Source organism: Syngnathus acus, chromosome 10 (genome assembly GCF_901709675.1).
Source record: "Syngnathus acus chromosome 10, fSynAcu1.2, whole genome shotgun sequence".
In the NCBI taxonomy this organism is placed as follows: domain Eukaryota; kingdom Metazoa; phylum Chordata; class Actinopteri; order Syngnathiformes; family Syngnathidae; genus Syngnathus; species Syngnathus acus.
Window position 1 is genome coordinate 18,415,665 of NC_051095.1, and position 18,951 is coordinate 18,434,615.

Genomic DNA, 18,951 nt, shown 5'->3' on the forward strand with positions numbered 1-18,951 from the left:
TTGAGATTTCAGAAGTTTTTTCTTTTGTCTGCCTCGCTTTTGTAAAATTTAAAGATTTTAAGATTTTTGTTAATTTGACATAAACCCAACTACCGTAATTTCCGGACTATAAGCCGCTACTTTTTGCTCAAGTTTTGAACCCTGTGGCTTGTCGTCCGGTGCGGCGTATCTATGGATTTTTCGTGATTTTTGTGATGACTTGATCGCTTTTATGACTTCCGGACGGCTTCGAGGAAATTCTGGTCCACCATCCGGCGTCTCAGGAGGGGGAAGCAGTGCACAGTCAACACTGTTTACAGTGGAGATGGCGTGCTGCTGACCTCGACTCGGGACGTTGTGAGTCGGTGGGGAGAATACTTCGAAGACCTCCTCAATTCCACCGACACGCCTTCCATTGTGGAAGCAGGGCCTGGAGACTCTGAGGCGGACTCTCCAATCTCTGGGGTCGAAGTCACTGAGGTAGTTAAAAAACTCCTCGGTGGCAAGGCCCCGGGGGTGGATGAGATCCACCCGGAGTTCTTAAAGGCTCTGGATGTTGTGGGGCTGTCATGGCTGACACGCCTCTACAGCATTGCGTGGACATCGGGGACGGTGGCTCTGGATTGGCAGACTGGGGTGGTGGTTCCCCTCTTTAAGAAGGGGGACCGGAGGGTGTGTTCCAATTACAGGGGAATCACACTCCTCAGCCTCCCTGGTAAGGTCTCTTCAGGGGTGCTGGAGAGGAGGGTCCGTCGGGAGGTCGAACCTCGGATTCAGGAGGAGCAGTGTGGCTTTCGTCCTGGCCGTGGAACAGTGGACCAGCTCTACACCCTCGGCAGGATCCTCGAGGGTGCATGGGAGTTCGCCCAACCAGTCCACATGTGTTTTGTGGACTTGGAGAAGGCGTTCGACCGTGTCCCTCGGGAGGTTCTGTGGAGGGTGCTTCTGGAGTACGGGGTGCCCAGCCAACTGATGAGGGCGGTTCGGTCCCTGTATCACCGATGCCAGAGTTTGGTCCGCATTTCCGGCAGTAAGTCGGATTCGTTCCCTGTGAGGGTTGGACTCCGCCAAGGCTGCCCTTTGTCACCGATTCTGTTCATAATTTTTATGGACAGAATTTCTAGGCGCAGCCGAGGCGTTGAGGGTGTCCGGTTTGGGGACCTCAGCATCGCGTCTCTGCTTTTTGCAGATGACGTGGTGCTGTTGGCTTCTTTAGGCCGTGATCTCCAGCTCTCACTACAGCGGTTCGCAGCTGAGTGTGAAGCGGTCGGGATGAGGGTCAGCACCTCCAAATCCGAGTCCATGGTCCTCGGTCGGAAAAGGGTGGAATGCCCTCTCCGGATCGGAGATGAGATCCTGCCCCAAGTGGAGGAGTTCAAGTATCTTGGGGTCTTGTTCACGAGTGAGGGCAGGATGGAGCGCGAGATCGACAGGTGGATCGGTGCAGCGTCGGCAGTAATGCGGACTCTGTACCGGTCCGTTGTGGTGAAGAGAGAGCTGAGCCAAAAGGCAAAGCTCTCGATTTACCGGTCGATCTATGCTCCTACCCTCACCTATGGTCACGAGCTATGGGTCGTGACCGAAAGAACGAGATCCAGGATACAAGCGGCCGAAATGAGTTTCCTCCGCAGGGTGTCCGGGCTCTCCCTTAGAGATAAGGTGAGAAGCTCGGTCATCCGGGAGAGACTCAGAGTAGAGCCGCTGCTTCTCCACGTTGAGAGGAGCCAGATGAGGTGGCTCGGGCATCTCATCAGGATGCCTCCTGGACGCCTCCCTGGAGAGGTGTTCCGGGCATGTCCTACCGGTAGGAGACCCCGGGGACGACCCAGGATGCGCTGGAGAGACTATGTCTCTCAGCTGGCCTGGGAACGCCTTGGAATCCCCCGGGATGAGCTGGCTGAAGTGGCTGGGTTGAGGGAAGTCTGGGAGTCCCTCCTAAAGCTGCTGCCCCCGCGACCCGACCCCGGATAAGCGGAAGAAGATGGATGGATGGATGGACTTGATCACTTTTATACACTCGTAAAAAGGCTGTGGACCGCTGTTGTGCGGCACCACTGTGCTGGGGGGAGGGATATGTGACACGGTCACTGGGAAGAAGAGTTGTGTGTTGATCGCATGTCTATCCGCCAGGCAAATAGTGCCGTATAATTCACACAAATGTATGTCTGTATGTATGTGTGTCCGGTCTGTCACAGAACAGACTGACCACAACCACGCAGCCAGTGCACGAGCAGACGGCATTGTCCCGGCTGGAACGAACCAAAGGCACCGTCAGCCGCCTTTCGGACGATATCAGCTCTCTTGTCCAAGCAGGCCAACTCCAGCAGCAACAGCTCCAGCAGCAACAACAGCAGCTCCAGCAACAGCAACAGGAAATTGCCCAGAGCCTCCAAGCACTTACCGCTTCCAACTGGACCACACAGGGTGAGACACCTCCCGTGACGCTAGAGTCTCATCCTGTGGCGAACGTTCGTCGACCCGTGGACCTTCCCAAACCCAAGATCAGGAACCCAGAGCGTTTCGACGGAGACCCTATAAATGTCCGAGCCTTCCTCTCTAATTGCTGAATTTTGTTTGACCTGCAACCGCAGACTTTCGGAACTGGACAAGCCAAAGTAGCGTATGCACTCACACACATGACGGGCACAGCGCGCCTATGGGGCACCGCTGAGAACGACTGGCGCTCTCCTGCCTGCGTGTCATTCGACGCCTTCGCTCGCAAGCTCCTCCGCCTGTTCAACTTGGGCTCCATTTCAGAGGACCCGTCCCAGGAGGTGTTGGCACTCCGCTAAGGCAACAGGTCAGTGGCTGAATATGCTATCAAGTTTAAGACAGTGGCCGGTCAGAGCGAGTAGAATTCTGCCTCTTTGGTGGGCATGTTCCTCAACGGGTTGGCAGAGTACATCAAGGATGAGATGGTCCCCTACGATCACCCCCAGACTCTTGAGGACTCCCTCCATGGACCTGGCAGCCTACGTGGACAGAAGAATCCAGACCAAACGTGAACAAGAACGAAGGTCACTTCCGCCCCCTCGCAGTCGCGCCCTCCAGTCCCCCCCGAAGTCCCTCCACCAATTCACCCATCGACATCTCCAATGTGCCAGCCTGTTATCACAGCCTCAAGGAGGTCTTCAGTAAGGCCAAAGCCCTTCTCCCTTCACACTGACAATATGATTGTGCCATCAAAGTCCTGACTGGCACATTTCCGCCGAAGGGTTGACTCTACTCGCTGTCCAACCCAGAGCGCAAAGTTATGGAAGAATACATTCAGGACTCAGTCGTGGCTGGAATCATTCAATCTTCCTCGCCCACCGGTGCAGGGTTTTCTTCGTCAGCAAGAAGGACGGCTTGCTCCACCCCTGCATTGACTACCATGGCCTCAATAAGATCACCGTCAAGAACCGCTGCCCCTTGTCTTTTCGGCATTCGAGAGCCTTCAAGGGACCACTGTCTTCACAAAGCTGGAGCTTCGAAGCATGCATCATCTGGTGCGCATCAGGAAAGGAGATGGGTGGAAGATAGCGTTTAACACCCCCAGTGGACATAATGAGTACCTGGTGGTACCATTCGGCCTCACCAATGGTCCCGCCGTCTTTCAGGCGTTGGTGAATGATGTGCTTCGGGACATGTTGAATGATTTTGTGTTCGTGTACCTTGACGACATTCTGATATTCTCTCGTTCGCTCACGGACCATGCCAACCACGTCCGGGTAGTGCTGTGTATGTCAAGGTGGAGAAGTGAGAGTTTCATGCCTCGTCCGTCAAGTTCCTGTGTAGCTAGCTACATAACTGCACTGCGCAATTGTGCCATATCACGGCTGACACGGCAGGTGCTCAACTTTTTGTATAGTAGGGAGCAGCGACTTGTGCCAGACTCTGGAACCATTTTTAAAAAGTCAGGAAAACTGAAATTGTGAAAAACAAAATGTAAAACACTGTACCTTCACATTTCAGCACCACACAGTATGCGTGTTTTAAGTATTTGGCTCAATTAGACTTCGTTTACACTGAGCACAGCAATCAGTGTGAAAGAAGTTTAACCAATTGGAATGCAGTTTCGAAGTCAAGCAAGGTTTTAAGGTTGAGAGTTTGTGATGATTAGATGCCGATAAGCCTCACTTATTGCTTCCTTTCTTTCATTCCCCCTGTAGGTGGACCAAATGGAGTGAGAAGGTGGGGCCGAGCGGGGACTATTAGGAGGAGCCCGGGTAACAAAATTGCTGTAAGTGAAGGTATGCGGGCAGCATGGAACGGGTGAGGGAGCAGCGGCCTTTCTGCTCGCTCTCCAAGAGCCAGCGAGAGCATCGCGAGCGAGGCGGAGAAATCGAACGTGAGTGCCGTTACGCCTCGGAACGTGAGGACGCTGCCCGAGACGTCACTGCGCCATCCTGCCGCGTACCCACCCAAAAGTCGTACAGCTCCAGCGAGACGCTCCAGGCCTTTGAGCATGACCCGGCACGCATGCTCTTCGGGGGCCGGGTCAAGGAGACGGCGCGACAGGAGAGCGCCGAGTACAGCAGGCCAGGTCAGAAGCACACGGGTATCATGATCCTTTATCGTGCTTGGAACCCTAACTTCAAATCTTAACCTTGGCTTGGAAGACTACTTTGAAAGCCTCCAGCGGTCTTAAAACTCTACTTTAAAACCAGAAGTCTAATTTAAAACTATACTTTATACTTTATAGATGGGATTGGCAGATTTTTTTTTCATGCAAAAACAGCATGAAACGTCAATTGTAATGTCACAATTTACCAAATGATCAATAACGCCATTGATTGAATCTGCAAAATGAGACATTAAAGCAAACACAATCACGTTCACTCCAGGGGTGTCTTTAATAATATAAGGTTTCTCAGCATATACAGTCATTTCTTTTCAATTTGTTTTCCAATATTTTGAAATAATCATGTTTGTTTCTCGGGTTGCCCTATAACTCCCACCCCCACGCATGCATGCACACATTTTTCATGCATTGAATGTTTATCAGCGCTTTTATATATCCTGCATTGCAAGCATCCTTTATCATGATTGAAACCCTAACTCTAAACATTAACTTGCTAGACTACTTTGAAAGCCTTTACTTTATAAGCCTTTATGAAAAATACTATAAAACCCTAACCCAGGCTTAAAACTCTAACCCTGTCTTGGAACCGTAACCTAAAGCTGTCATGCCCGTGCCAGAGCACGCTCGGCCGGCAACTTCCCTCAGCCACACCCCTCTCGTTACCGTAATGTCTGTCACCTGCTCCCTCTCGTTGTCTCATGTATTTAAACCCTGCCCGTGTGTTCCTCCTTGTTGATGTCTACTGTTGTGTTCCGTCCCTGTCCGCGCCCAGTGTTCCTGTCGTCTGGTTTTCCCCGGGTCTGTCTCGAGGCTCATGGTCAGAATTTTATCTTAGTCCAAGTGGACTTCTGTCGGTCGGTCTGTCTGTTTGCTGGCCGTGAGTCTCTATTCCGTCTGTGTCTTCGGTTCCCCACCTACCTCCCTTCCAACTCCCTTTCCCTTCAATAAATCTTGGTTCAAGCTGCATTTGGTCGACCTGGCTCAAATCATTCCTGACAAAAGCCCTATCCTTCCTTGAAACCTACCCTTGAAGTTATGACTTAAAACTCCACCTTGAAACCATAAACCTAACTTTAAACCTGACTGTGAATCACCAACCCTGTCTTGAAATCTTCACTACTTAAAAACCTTACCTTGTCTTCGAAACCCTACTTTCAAATAGTAATTCTGACTTATTGACATATCTCTGTCATGGAACCCTCACACCGTCTTAAAACCATATCTTGAAAGCCTAACCCTGCAGGCATGAAACGCTGACTTGTATCTTTCATTGAAAAGCTACTTTTAAAGCCTTAAGATTTGCTTAAATCCCCAACCCTAACTTGAAACCCTAATTTATGACCCTTACCTTGCCTCTACCCTTGTAAAAACTCACTGAAATTAAAGGATAAATAACAAAAATAAGAAGTCATCCACCGTCCCCCATGAGGGGTTCCCTCAGAAAAGTGTCAAGACGCCATGCCGGAAAATTGTAAGTAGTCTGCCATTTTAGCTCAAAGCAGCCATTTTAGGGTCCTTTGAACCATTTTCAGTTCTTCAAAACAACCTCTTCCTAGAGGGTTAGAGATTGTGTGCTTGCCACTAAATTGGAATCCGATAAAGATAGGCAACATTAAATTAGCTACTTTTTTTCCACCAGTCTTTGCGTGTGGAAAGAATTGAGGAAAAATGTGTTTCCAATGTCTTTTTTATTTTTTTTATACTTTCAGGCTGCCGGCCTAATTTCTGTAATTAAACAAGGTTCAGACCGTTCATTTTATTGTGAGGCTGTCCTCCCGCTCACAAGCTTGCAATTAGAAAGAAAATAATGCAATACATTATACATAGTATCCCACTGGTAAATAACCGTTTTAGAATGCGAAGTGGTCAAGTTATTTTTCTTTATTTTGTTCAATATGTCCAGCTTCCTTCATCTCATATCAAATGCCAGATTTCATGTATTTTCAAATTTTGCTCAGCACACATGATCTCGCTTCACAAATGTACATGTTGACATTTAAATACAGTACGCTTGGACTGATCTCACACGCTTTCAAGTTCATGAGGCTGACCATGAAAGAGCCTTCATCAGTCATACAGAAAACACTCTAAGAAGTATTGGTATACGTTCAATTATTGTAACATAGAAATGAGCATTACTGGAAATATGTTTTTTGGTGTTATTTCTATATCACATTTTGGATTCATGAAAAATAAAAACACAATCAAGCAATACAATGATAATGGAAATAAATGGATATATATCTTTGTGTTTTGACTAAAGTAAAGCAGCATGTGGCTCATTGTATCGTATGCTTTGTTTGTTTGTCATTGACATTGACAACAGCTGTCATGCTCGCTGGTAGAAAGCTATGAAGACAATAATAAATTCATTACCAAAAGTGAATGAAATCAAATAGTAGAAATAAATGCAACAAAAAATGAGCATTTTGGGGCATTGCAGTTACATAAGATTACAAAGTAAAAATAACAATTATATTTAAATGGACATTTTGGATATTGTATCCTTAAATAAAATTATAGATATTATAAAATTAAATTAACACAAAAAATAAACAATACGTATAGTAAATACCGTTTTTTTCCGTGTATAATACGCAAAATTTAACTAATTTATTGTCCTAAAATCTGGGGTGCGCATTATACATGGGTACAATTTTTTTAAAATTTTTCTTTTTTTAAAATTTTTTTTTTTTTTTTTTTTTTTTTTTTTTAAGAAAATCATGGTACTGGTACGAGTATTGATTTATGTATTGTTCTCTTCTTGTCATGTTGTGAAAGAATGTGGGTTGAATAAATACCGAAAGAACAATAGCGTGTTTGTACTGTGCTCTGGTCATTTCGTCAAAGAAGGGATAATAGTCCTCTTCTCTTCTTGACTGACAATGAATGTGATAGTTTAATACAATCAGCAAATAACAAAATGCGTATTACAGGTAATATTTTATTTCACAACACTTTGCCTTGTTCCTTTCGTCTCTGCTGTTCACTTCAAACATGCTCCATACGAACGCAATGCTCTCGTATCAGACGCTTGCTCGATCACCTGCTCGTTTGCTGTCACAATGTACCCTACACAAATCCGAAACATTTGTTGCGGCTCCGAGTCACGACGAGGGGCAAGTTTTGGTTTCCAAGGGTGTTTTTATTCCTCTTCAACGTCTCTCCCATACAGAGCCGCCTTTTTCACATGTCCGCACGTCACTTTCCTCTCTTTTCATCTGATCGCGGTGGTGCCTTTACGGGCAGTCGGAGAAATCAACGCCAACAAAAAAAAATACATCCAGCCTAGTTAAGACCATACCAAAGACTATAAAAATGGGACCCATTGCCTCCCTGCGTGTGTGACGATCATTGGGACTTAAAAAAAATAAATAAATAAATAAAAAAAATTGGGTGCGTATTATACATGGGTACAGGCTTTTTTCCAGCATCAACATGCCATTTTTAGGGTGCGTATTATACATGGGGGCGCATTATACACGGAAAAAAACGGTAAGTGAAAAGTGGAACGGAGTGAATCGGTTGAAGTATGTGGAAGTAGTTAATCAGTGAAAAAGTGAGCGGAAGATGTAGAATAATAATAATAATAATAATAATAATAATAATAAAGGACAGGAATAACAATAGTGTGAAGGTTACACCTTCACACTAATAAAGGACAACAATAACAATAGTGTGAAGGTTTCACCTTCACACTAACAAATCTATCAATACTTAGGAGCGGTGACTCAAAACAAGAAGAAAAAAATGCTTATTTACGGGACTCTAAACCATTTTGGTATTTGATCTTTTGATATTAAAATTTGTGATTTGAGGGGCATTTAGTTTCAGTATGTTTTAAGCTCTACGTAGAGCATAAGAGCAAGCGCTTTCATCGTGTTGTCAATGGAAATCACCCCCCATGTCTATGATTAACCTTGATTTTCCACGAGGTTGAAATATAAAACTGCAGCTTGAACATTTTGAAAAAGGCATTCAAGTTGGAGCTGCTTTGAGAGTCGGTTGACTCGTTCTTCCTCTGGTGTTTTAACCCCCCCCTGTCCCCCTCTCTCGCCATCCGCCATTTTCCCCCTCACCTTCCACCACATTAGTGTGCCCATCTCTCGGTCGTTAGGCTTGTTTTTTGCTCGCTTTGTTAACTTTTATTGCTTCCCTTCCGTAGGGCAGACGTTCTCTCTGAGGCAGCTTGGCATTTGCGAGCCTCGCCGAGGCATGGCGCTGTGCCCTGAGACGGGCCTGTCGCACCCCCTCGGGACCTACGCCCGGAGGCCCGCCGTCACCTCGGAGCTACGTGAACCCCAGTCCCCGGAACGCACCATTACCCTTTGGGGCAAGGTGGGCCCCAACTCCTGCCTCTCCAGTCGTTCCAACTCTGATCTCACACTGACCGACACAGAAATGGACAACAAGTCTGACATCGAGATGGGTGAGTTGGAAATTTGATGATTATTGGCGGGTGGCTGAAGTTACAATTGGCGGGGCGTCACAGCTGATTTGCAACTGGTTGGTGGGAGAAACAAATGAGGATGTCCTTCTGATGGCATCACCTGGTTGTTTTCTCCGCATTAAGGAGAGAAGTTGGATAAAGTTCACCCCACGGTGAGCGTGTAATCAAAGATGGCTTTGAGTTGGGGGAGTTTGGGGGGGTAAGGGGGGGGTGCAAATTGTTGCAAGGTTGAGGAGGCGTGCACAAGGCAACCGCGCTTGATGAGATGGTTTGAAGTGCAAATGCGATCACGGTGGAAACCCGAGACACTGCATTTGGGCAAATTGTGAGTGATGCTATTTTTTTTTTTTAAATTAATTTTAACATAGTTACTCTCTGTCTTCCGGCTGACTCCTACATTGCTAAAAAGAAAAAAAATGCATGTTAGCTAAATTGAATTCTCAAAGTTGTCTATAGCAAGGGTGTCCAAACTACGACACGCTGACAAATTGTGGCCCGCTGTCCATTTTTAATTGGCTGTAAGACATTTTATAAATAGAATAGAATATGGCCTGCACTTCAACTCTTGCCTGAGTGTATTGCACTTTTTAATTTTGACACCACAGGGGGTGTCAAAATTAATTATAAAATAAAAAAATAATATTCTGAAATTCCCACCGACCTCCGTGAAGGAGAGGCCGGATTTTCGCCATTCGGATCCGACCACTGTTCAACTACTAATGTTAATCAAGGCAGTTGCACCACCAAAAAGGAAGTGTACCCCAAGATACGAAACATGACCGAACCAAAGACGCAAAAGTTAGAAAGTGAGCATCACTGTTCCCACTGAGTGCATTGTTAATGTTGATGACCGTTTCAAATGAATGTTAATAGGTATGATGCTAAGCCTAATAATTTCAATAACAAGATTGAAATGTACCCGTCCCATTTTCCCCATTTTCCCCTTTATTGTTTTTTCTCTACAGCGATCCCTCGTTTATCGTGGGAAATGCATTTCAGAACCACCCGTGATAAACGAAAATCCGCAAAGTAGAAACGGTATAGGCATTATTTATCAATTTGAATATCATTGTATTGAAATTTCCAATACGTAGTGTTTCTTGTTGCCCGCTAGAGAGCATGGATGTATTGCAAGTTAATTTGAAGTGTGGTTTACCTTATCAAGCAATGCAAAGTGTTCACCTTCAGGATTTACACACAACATTAACCCGGGGGACATCATGCATAGCAAAACCAAAGTGAGTCACGGTTGCGCGTGAAGCTTCCTTGGCATTGTGGTCCAGTACACAATATTAAGGCTTTGTAAACCCTCTCCAATACTTTTACGCAACATAAACCTTTCCCATTCCCTTTATAACCGTTCCCACATTGTTCTGTGCATGTATTTTAGCTTTACAGTAAATAAAAGAACAAACACATAATACGCTGTCACGTCTTCTGACACCTCCTCCCCCTTGCGGTTCCCTTGCGCACGGCTGCCATGGCTTCCGCGCTTCCTGCGCTTGTCCTCAGTCAGGTGGCGGTGATCAATGCTGATTACCACGCGCAGTTCCGCATTGGCAACCCGCACCCCCGAGGACTAGCGCAGGGAGCGCGCCAGCCGGCCAGCAGGGCGAGAGCGGAGCGGAGACGTAGCATGAGCAATCAGCGTGTATTTAAACGTCGTTCTCCCGTCACTTAAAAACCGTGAAATAGTGAATCCGGAATAGATGAAGTGGCGAGGGATCACTGTACTGTAAATCTTATGTCTAAGAAAAAATCCGAGGATGCTGTTCTGAGAATAAGCTACCAATTTTTTTTTTAATAAATAAATACAGGTCCATTTATTGAGCGCTGTGATGAATGCAGTGTTGAATTATATTCAACAATATCACATATTTGACCACTTTTAATTGATTTTTCTAACTTTAATACACTAAAGTTAAGGCTATATACGTACCTAATTTCTAGAAAGTGGCCCACCCACTCCTACATGTTTATACATGTGGCCCTCATTGAAAAAGTTTGGACACCCCTGGTCTATAGAATAGAATAGGTATGGTTGTATTTCTCTACTAAACAGGATCTGCAATCCATGCTACCATTGGGCAGACATTGGCATACCCTCAAGCTCCCAGGCCTCTGTTGTGGTCACTGAACTTTATCCAGCTTCCAAAACTGAACAGTGTCAAAATGTGAGCAACTACAGCAGTAAAAAAACTGTTTCCGACTACCGGTCGGAACACGCGCCAAGTCAAAAGAAATTTCCTACTTAAATATACTTAACCACTAATTTATCAACAGCAAACTGTGAAACTCAATACATACATAGTGAGCTCCTTCATTTTAGTTAACTTTTTTAATTTCTTTTATTCATGGCCCGGTGTAGTTCACCTTCTTGAATTTTGTTGTTTTCTTCAATAGATCCTTCTCGCCCTCTTTGTTATTTTTGCAGTGTAGCACAGCCAAGTGTTTAAAAAATGTACTTTTATTAATGGCATTATGAGCTATGTAGTTTCAGGATAGTTTTCCTTGATTTCATAAAAGGATGACACAAAAACCCTCTTGATGAGAAATGTCAGACTTAAACAGATGTACAGTCTATGAGACCAAACCAGAGATTGCCATTTTGGAGTGTCATCCTGGTTAATGTCATTTCTCCAGCTGAGAAACTTCTCCCAACTTTGCATATGCAGAGTCAAATCTGAACAATGTTGTCAATATGTTCCATGCTCCACAAAAAAGTAGCTTGGTGTTTGTTCTTGCAGCTGCAGTACATGATGAAATTGTACAATTTTCACCTTAACAATCATTTGAACCCTCTAGTCATTTTTCCAACGTCTAGACTTTAAACGTTGGACAAAATGTGATTTAAAAAAAAAAAAAATCAAACCTCTATTGTGCTGGGCATCACTTGTCTTATGACTTTGACTATTTAATGAAGCAGCTCAGAGAAATGAGCCATTCAAAAAAGGTTTCCATTAACCCAATCTGCATGCGGCAGCTTGCGCAAGTTCAGGCCCGTTTATTCAGAAATGCAGTCCATATTTCAGTCGCAATCATGCTCATCTCTTGACAATTTCAGCATGGTACGGTTGCACACCCTGTCTCTCTCCCCAAAAGTCACCTAATACAATTTTTATTAAACTTTACCTGTAATAATGATAGCAAATATTCACCCGTTAATCGGAGAAATGAATCTATAATTATAATTTGGGACCAATTAAAATATAATAATAAGCAGCACAATCATTTATTAGAGGAAATCCCCTAGCGAATTATTCCGAGAACTAAACCGGAGCATGAAAGTGACTGTGGAAAATTTTTATTGTTTAAAAAAACGCATGAGTCTAATCATAAAATTGAATGATTTATAGTAAAAATAATGAATCATAGCAACTTCTTTAACAAATTCCGACATTTATTATTGTTTAGGTTTCTACAGCTTGGACTCGTGTCAAACATTTGATCCCTCAGTTCATGTCCCGTGTTTAGCTGTGTTAAATTCATTCAAAGCTGTTTCCTTGAAGTTTTTAGAGAATCTGGTTTGCCAGACAAAGCCATCTGGTTCCCCTCATGTCCCTATTCCCCCGCATTTTTCGCAGAAGACTCTCCCAAGTAATGGTAAATCTGTCTTGGCCATTATCAACAGAAGTCTGTCTTCTATTATAGTTCCCTAACAATTTAAACATGCTGTAGTGCAACCCGTGCTCAAGAAACATGGCCTTGATCAAGAAAACAGAAGTTAAGGTTCCTGTTGACTTGAGCCCCCCTGGCGCCTTAGCTAAAACAAACATTCTCAAACTTAGTTCTTGAATTGGATTGGAAGTGATTTTAAATTGGACCGGCAAATTGGTCCTGTTGTGATATCCAGCTTTTTTCATCTTAGTCAGCTGACTAAGTTAAAACCTCCTTTCTCCAGGGAATCTTCAAACAGTAATTCATGCCTTCCTCACATCTCGACTGGATAATTATAATGCCCTTTATTTTGGAGTCAGCCAGTCCTCCATCAAGCGTCTCCAGTTAGTCCAAAATGAGCCCATAACTCTTACTCTGGCATCGCTTGACTGGCTCCCTGTACATTTGAGAGGTCTTTTTAACATTGTGTTATATGGTTTAAAATCTTGAAATTGTCTTACCCCACCTTACCGGTCCTTCAACCTGACGCACCTGCCCAGCATCTACCTTAGTTCAGCGGACCAGACACTATTAGAGGTACCAGGGACTAAGCGAAAGCTCAGAGGGCGTGGAGCCTCAACTAGTGCGGTCCCACTCTTTGGAATCACCTCCTGTTTGGAGACTACAGGTCCCTCAGTGGAGAATGCTGAACATAAATTGAAAGTTACATTTTCACCCTCAGCATGCTTATTCAAAAGAATGAACCAAAGTCTATTCTCACATCGTTATTATTGAAAAGGTGAAAGATCAATAGAAATATTGCTGCTGCCTTCATTTTACTTTCTTTTTTCTCCAAGAAATGAATCACTAAAATGGCAAGTTTTACATTTGTTTTTAAGTTTCAAGGCTTCACGGTGGGCCAGTCTGTGCTATTCATACTTTTCATCAATAAAACGACGGATGTTAAATGAGCTGGAATGAATTTTAAGAGACATTTGACCCTCCCAGAGTAAGGACATTATTTGCTACATACATGAACCTAACACTGGCTGAGACTGTGCATCACTCAGATTTTGTTGCAATGCAGAAGATAATTGAAACTTCACATCGCAACTAAATGTTTGTATTTACTGTCGAGGGCATTAAACCTCATTCTAAAGTATCAAAAAAGGTCGAGTTTGTAATAAAGTATCAAACTCAAAGTCAAGTAAAGAAAACTGTAATAAGCCAAATACAATATAAATGGAACTATTTCACAGTCAGACAATGTACTGTATATTCAAAATCAACAGTACAGTACCAGTAAATTTGAAAAGATTCTGCCTATCAAAAATGGACTTAAATCCATCCTTACTTTTTCCAGCAAGTTTGGATGGCCATAGCGCTGGCAGTAGTTGCTGCTGAACCTGAAGGCTGCTCTCACTGAGTGGCGAAGGTTTGCAAGTGTGTGCACAGGTAGTGAATGGATAGATAAACGACTCAATTGCACGCCACATTTCTCATGAGCGATACATATAACACCACTACCAACATGTAAAATGGAGTTGCCGGATTTGCGGCTCTGTGGTGGCCAGGGGGACTGAACCAACTGGTTAGTCTTTTTGGGAGGGAGGGCCCTGACCTTTGTGTAGGATGAAGTGCAGAAGAGATGGCTCGATACTGTAATTTATAATCTCACACTTTCTTTGCACTACAGAAAACAAACTACAGTGTGCCTTCCCTTTAGAAAATTGTGGGTCACCATTCACTCCTCCACTATAGCACAGATATTGTTGTGAAACATATCTACATTATATCTTGGAATCCATCCTTGGATTCATGGAAATCTGAAGTTTTAAAATGGTGTTTCTTTTATGAGTTTTACAGTGTATTTTCTAAATGTGGGACATGAGAACCACAGTCACAGATTTACTTATTGTTTAGTGGATGCTGGGAGAACAGTAAAAATCACAAACCCAATGAGCACACTTAGGAGCTTAATTAATTTTAAACTGACAGTTTTAACTTCGACAATGCCTGCATTTTTTTAGGTGTATAGCTCAAAGATAGTGACGTATCTCAAATACAATTGATAGACAAGCAACATTTTCTTAAATTTCATGATGAAAAGGAATTTTTGTTGGAATACCAGTTTATTAAGGAAACTGTTTTGGAACCGAACGGAAGACCGTATCAACGATCAAATATAGCAGTGACATAAATGCAGCTGTACCACTATGCTACAACTACGGCTTTTGTTTTTCCAGAAAGCTTTTATTGAGCAACATTTCTTTTGTCTTTGACTCTGGTTGATCTAGTGTAACTGCAGGCAGTTACTGTCAAACAGTAACTTTCTTTTCACTGTGCTGTTGTCATTTTCTTTTCTTCTATCTGCTCCATTAATTTGGTCAGCAAGTTGTTGTCAAAGGAGGAAAAGTTTAAGATCCTCTGCCAAACCGTTATAACGTAGCCGAAGGAGTTAATAGGTAATGTCAGGCAAACGTTTTTGCTAGCTAGCTGCGATGTAACCCCATATCTCACTGAGCGGCAAAGGTCAATGTGTGTGCGCATGCAGCGAACGCCTCTCCCTCATTAGGGCTCTAATATTTGACAGCGACAAGACAATTTTGCAAGTGTCTGGCAAAAGTCTTTGCAACCCTGAATGAACCCCACCGAAAAAGCAACATTCACTCCATGCATACACACTCACAAACCAACCCTCCGCCACTCAGTGAGTGTGATATTTCATCAAAAAAGGAAAAAAAGCACCAGGCGGCATAAAAGTGTAGTGGTGTAGCCTATACATTTAACTGCATCATTAATTATAAATTTTAATTTCGGTATCCACAATCATCCTCATAAATTGTGTTGAACTCAATTTAAATTCAGTCAAATTGAGTTTTATTAAACGGGGATTGATTTTAAATGGTGCTAAAGAGCTCTGCTTAATTCTAAAACCAGATTAACGCATTTTAAACTTGGGTTTACCAAACTCTGTGTAAAACTAATATTAGATTAAATCTAACCTTGTTGGTGCAACCTAGACATAGTATTTTTATTTCATGTTACTCAGCAGTATTATTATTTTTTTTGAAATGCGTTTACAATGTGTTTTACGAAATGAACAGTTAATGTGTTTAAAGGGCACAGGAATGGTAAAACTATGAGAACATTGTTTTTCTTTATTGTGGCTTTTCAATTGTTGCAAGTGGGTCTAAAACATATCCCCTCCCATGAACGTGGTGTCGCTCTATCTCTATACAAGACATTAACGTTTTACATGTCCCTTTTACATTTTAATGTTAAAGGGGACGCATTATGGAAAAGTGCCTTTTTTTGGTCAAAAACAAGACCCCTGTTTAATAATATAATTTTCCGACTCAGCTGAGTTCTGTGTGATCATTTTGCAGGGTTTCCACGAGAAAGAGGAATCAAAGCTCTTTTGTGACAAGTTGTTTAAACTCTTTAAAATCATATGTTATGATATTTTCATTAAATTAATGACCTTAAGTGGCAAATAATAAGTGATGAGATATGAGACTAACACTGTGCGTTAGTTTTAGTAAAAGATTTGCATGGATCACATTGTGCTTGACATGATATGAATTGAAGTTTGTTTTGTGGGAAGCTACTGAAAAGTGTAGTGGCTAAAGGTTTAACACCGGGTGCCACGCAACGACAGAGTTATTACTGTACAAAACCTGTCACCTCCCGAGTGCCGCCAACACCTCTATGCATTTTTAATGTACTAATATTCCATTATGCCACTTGCGGTGCCTGTGTTGTGATATAAATGTTAATCTGGTGGACCTTTTAGTTTGTGAATACTTCACAATCAATATTGCACCCCCCCATAAAACATGCACAAGTGCACAAAACAGAAACATGGTCACCGCTCACTTGACTTGAATCTTAATGAGGTGTGAAAAGACTGTTTCTCATTCGGCACAGGTAGGGCAGTAACTGGATTTCAACAGCTCGGGTGGGTGCAAAAAATGGACAAGGTTAAAATCTGTCATAAAATATTGCTATACGTACTGTTACATCTGCGTTGCCGGAGTTCACTGTTCAGTAATTCAGAAAATAAGGTTAACCTGGGTTGTTTGTGGATGTTACAGAGAGTCTTTGTGGCATTCTGACATTTTGATGCAGTTGTTAAATCATCTGTAAAAGCTAGTAGAGAAGGGTAGAGCCGGATAGATTTGTCAGTGGAGAATGGGCCAACAAGGCCCAACAGCACTCTGTCATATATTCTTCATCCTCTGTGAGGAGCTGAGAGGGTTTGAGATGATCTGAGATGTCGATATATTGTACATGTATAGTATATCCGTCTTATACCGATCCCAGGTGGATAACGCGGGCAGCAACAAAATAGCCATTCAGTTAATGCCAATGTTTAGAAAAAATATGGAATTATTTAGAATTTTATCTAATTATGTCATTATTGTATGTTGTAATAAATTACAGTGTTATAGTGTTATTTTTGTCACTAAAAAATCAATACATTATTTTTTTACTCATGGCTGATTTGAGTTGTGAGCTTGGAACAAATTAAACATTACAGTTACAATCAAACATGCACCTTAGAACTTTGTGTTTTCTATTTTCTTTCTAAAACTTCAGTGTGTGCTATGAATAGTTTTTAAATCACTTCAGAAAATGAGAAAAAGTGCAACGCAACACCCCCTAAGTCATCAACATGTTTGTGAGAGCACGCCTCTCCATGGCTTACTTTGTTTCTCGCGCCAACTTGCTGCGCTAACATTAGAAAAACCACAAAGGCGGGATATCACGCTGACGCGAGGTGACACGCCATCTGTCAAACTCCTGTCTCACTTTCCCGCCTTGTGACGGTGAGAATCGGCCTTCTGATTCCAGCGCCTCCCCACCCACACACACGCAACCACCCACCACTCCCTGTGTTTATGACTCAACCATGACAGGGAAAGAATAAATAACATCAAATTGTTGATGTTTTTATGGACAAGTCAGACCATCTGGGATGTTTGAGTCTGAAAACCGAATCCCAGGATGCTTTCATCACGTGCTAATAGACAAATATAGTGATGCCGGTATTTTACTGTTGTTATTTATTGCGTGCCACAGTGTTAACGAGTATTGCTTGGTGAGGTTAGATTTGGTTGGGAATTTTGAGAAATGGGGGATGGATTCTGCTTTCTATTCTGGAGGCTTTGTATTTTCTAATGGGTTGATTTTAATTTGAAAAATTTGTTTTTTAAAAAAATGTGTGAACACAGGATCAACTGGTCAAGAATCTGTGTAGTGAGGGAAAACACATTTTTTGAGGGGTACTTTAAAATGCATTAAATGCATAAAATCCATTTTCCACACTATTATTTTATATTGTGAAAAATGCACTTCAGACAACTAAAATTTGTCAGCTTTTGTATTTTAATTAAATTTCTGTGTGAAAATTCTAAACAAGTTATGAACAAAAAAACTAAGTATCAAAATTTAGTAAGACTGAAACGAGTATGTAAATAAATAAATGCACTCTAGTATAAAATATTTTGGATCGCTAGAAAAAGCGTAATATATGTAATTCTTTTATATAAATGACTAATTTCTAATAGTTATTTTCTCAGTAGAAGGAAGGTATTTTCTTATTGCTGTCATTTTTTAGTACATAACAGAATTTACCCTTGTTGCAAAAGTGCTTGGCGAGGTTGGATTAGGTCATGAATGTTGAAAAACGGTGTCTTGGATTCTTGTTCTATTCCGAAGCCATATGTGTGCTTCAAAGGTCTCTGACAACTCGCTGAAATTCTGTAACGACAGGCAGTGGCGGCGTAGCATGAGCTACAAACAGTGCTAACACGATAGCAGAACGTTTTCTCCTCTCCATGTCGCTGCCCTCCCCCACAGAGAGGATGATCTGATTAGAGTTCGGTGTGTCTTGCCGTATAAATTTACATCTTAATGGGAAAAAAACACATTTTTCCTGCCTCAAGTATTTGCCTTTTATGCCTTAAAATCTTCACCGATAGAATCAATGACTAATTATTGCAAATTTTTTAGTTTAATAGCTATTTTAATATTAGTATAATATTATATAATACTCTGCGATTGGCTGGCAACCGATTCAGGGTGTCCCCCGCCGACTGCTCAATGACTGCTGGGATAGGCTCCAGCACGCCCGCGACCCCCATGGGGACAAGTGGTACAGAAAATGGATGGATGCATATTATATTAGTACTATACTAGTTTAATAGTTTAACAACTAGTCATGTAGAATTTTTCGTTAAAAGTGCATTTTCAGTGTTTCAGCACTTGAAATTTATCTTCTTATGACTGCTGGATGGATTGGGAAAGGATGTTGAATGAAAAGCTAGTCGATAGGCTCTTTTCTTCTGTAGCTCAT

The 18,951-nt window shown here is 42.6% G+C and overlaps 1 protein-coding gene across 3 annotated transcripts in view; it reads left to right on the forward strand.

Annotated features, from left to right (window-relative positions):
* si:dkey-237h12.3 (teneurin-3) overlaps nt 1–18,951 on the forward strand; it is a 211,684-nt gene that overhangs the window by 27,446 nt on the left and 165,287 nt on the right. For all 3 annotated transcript variants that reach the window (XM_037262186.1, XM_037262187.1, XM_037262188.1), the window contains exons 2-3: nt 4,131–4,504; nt 8,709–8,972. In XM_037262186.1, the coding sequence (XP_037118081.1) occupies nt 4,225–4,504; nt 8,709–8,972 (544 nt within the window). In that variant the 5' untranslated portion in view covers nt 4,131–4,224. The remainder of the gene's footprint in view (nt 1–4,130; nt 4,505–8,708; nt 8,973–18,951) is intronic.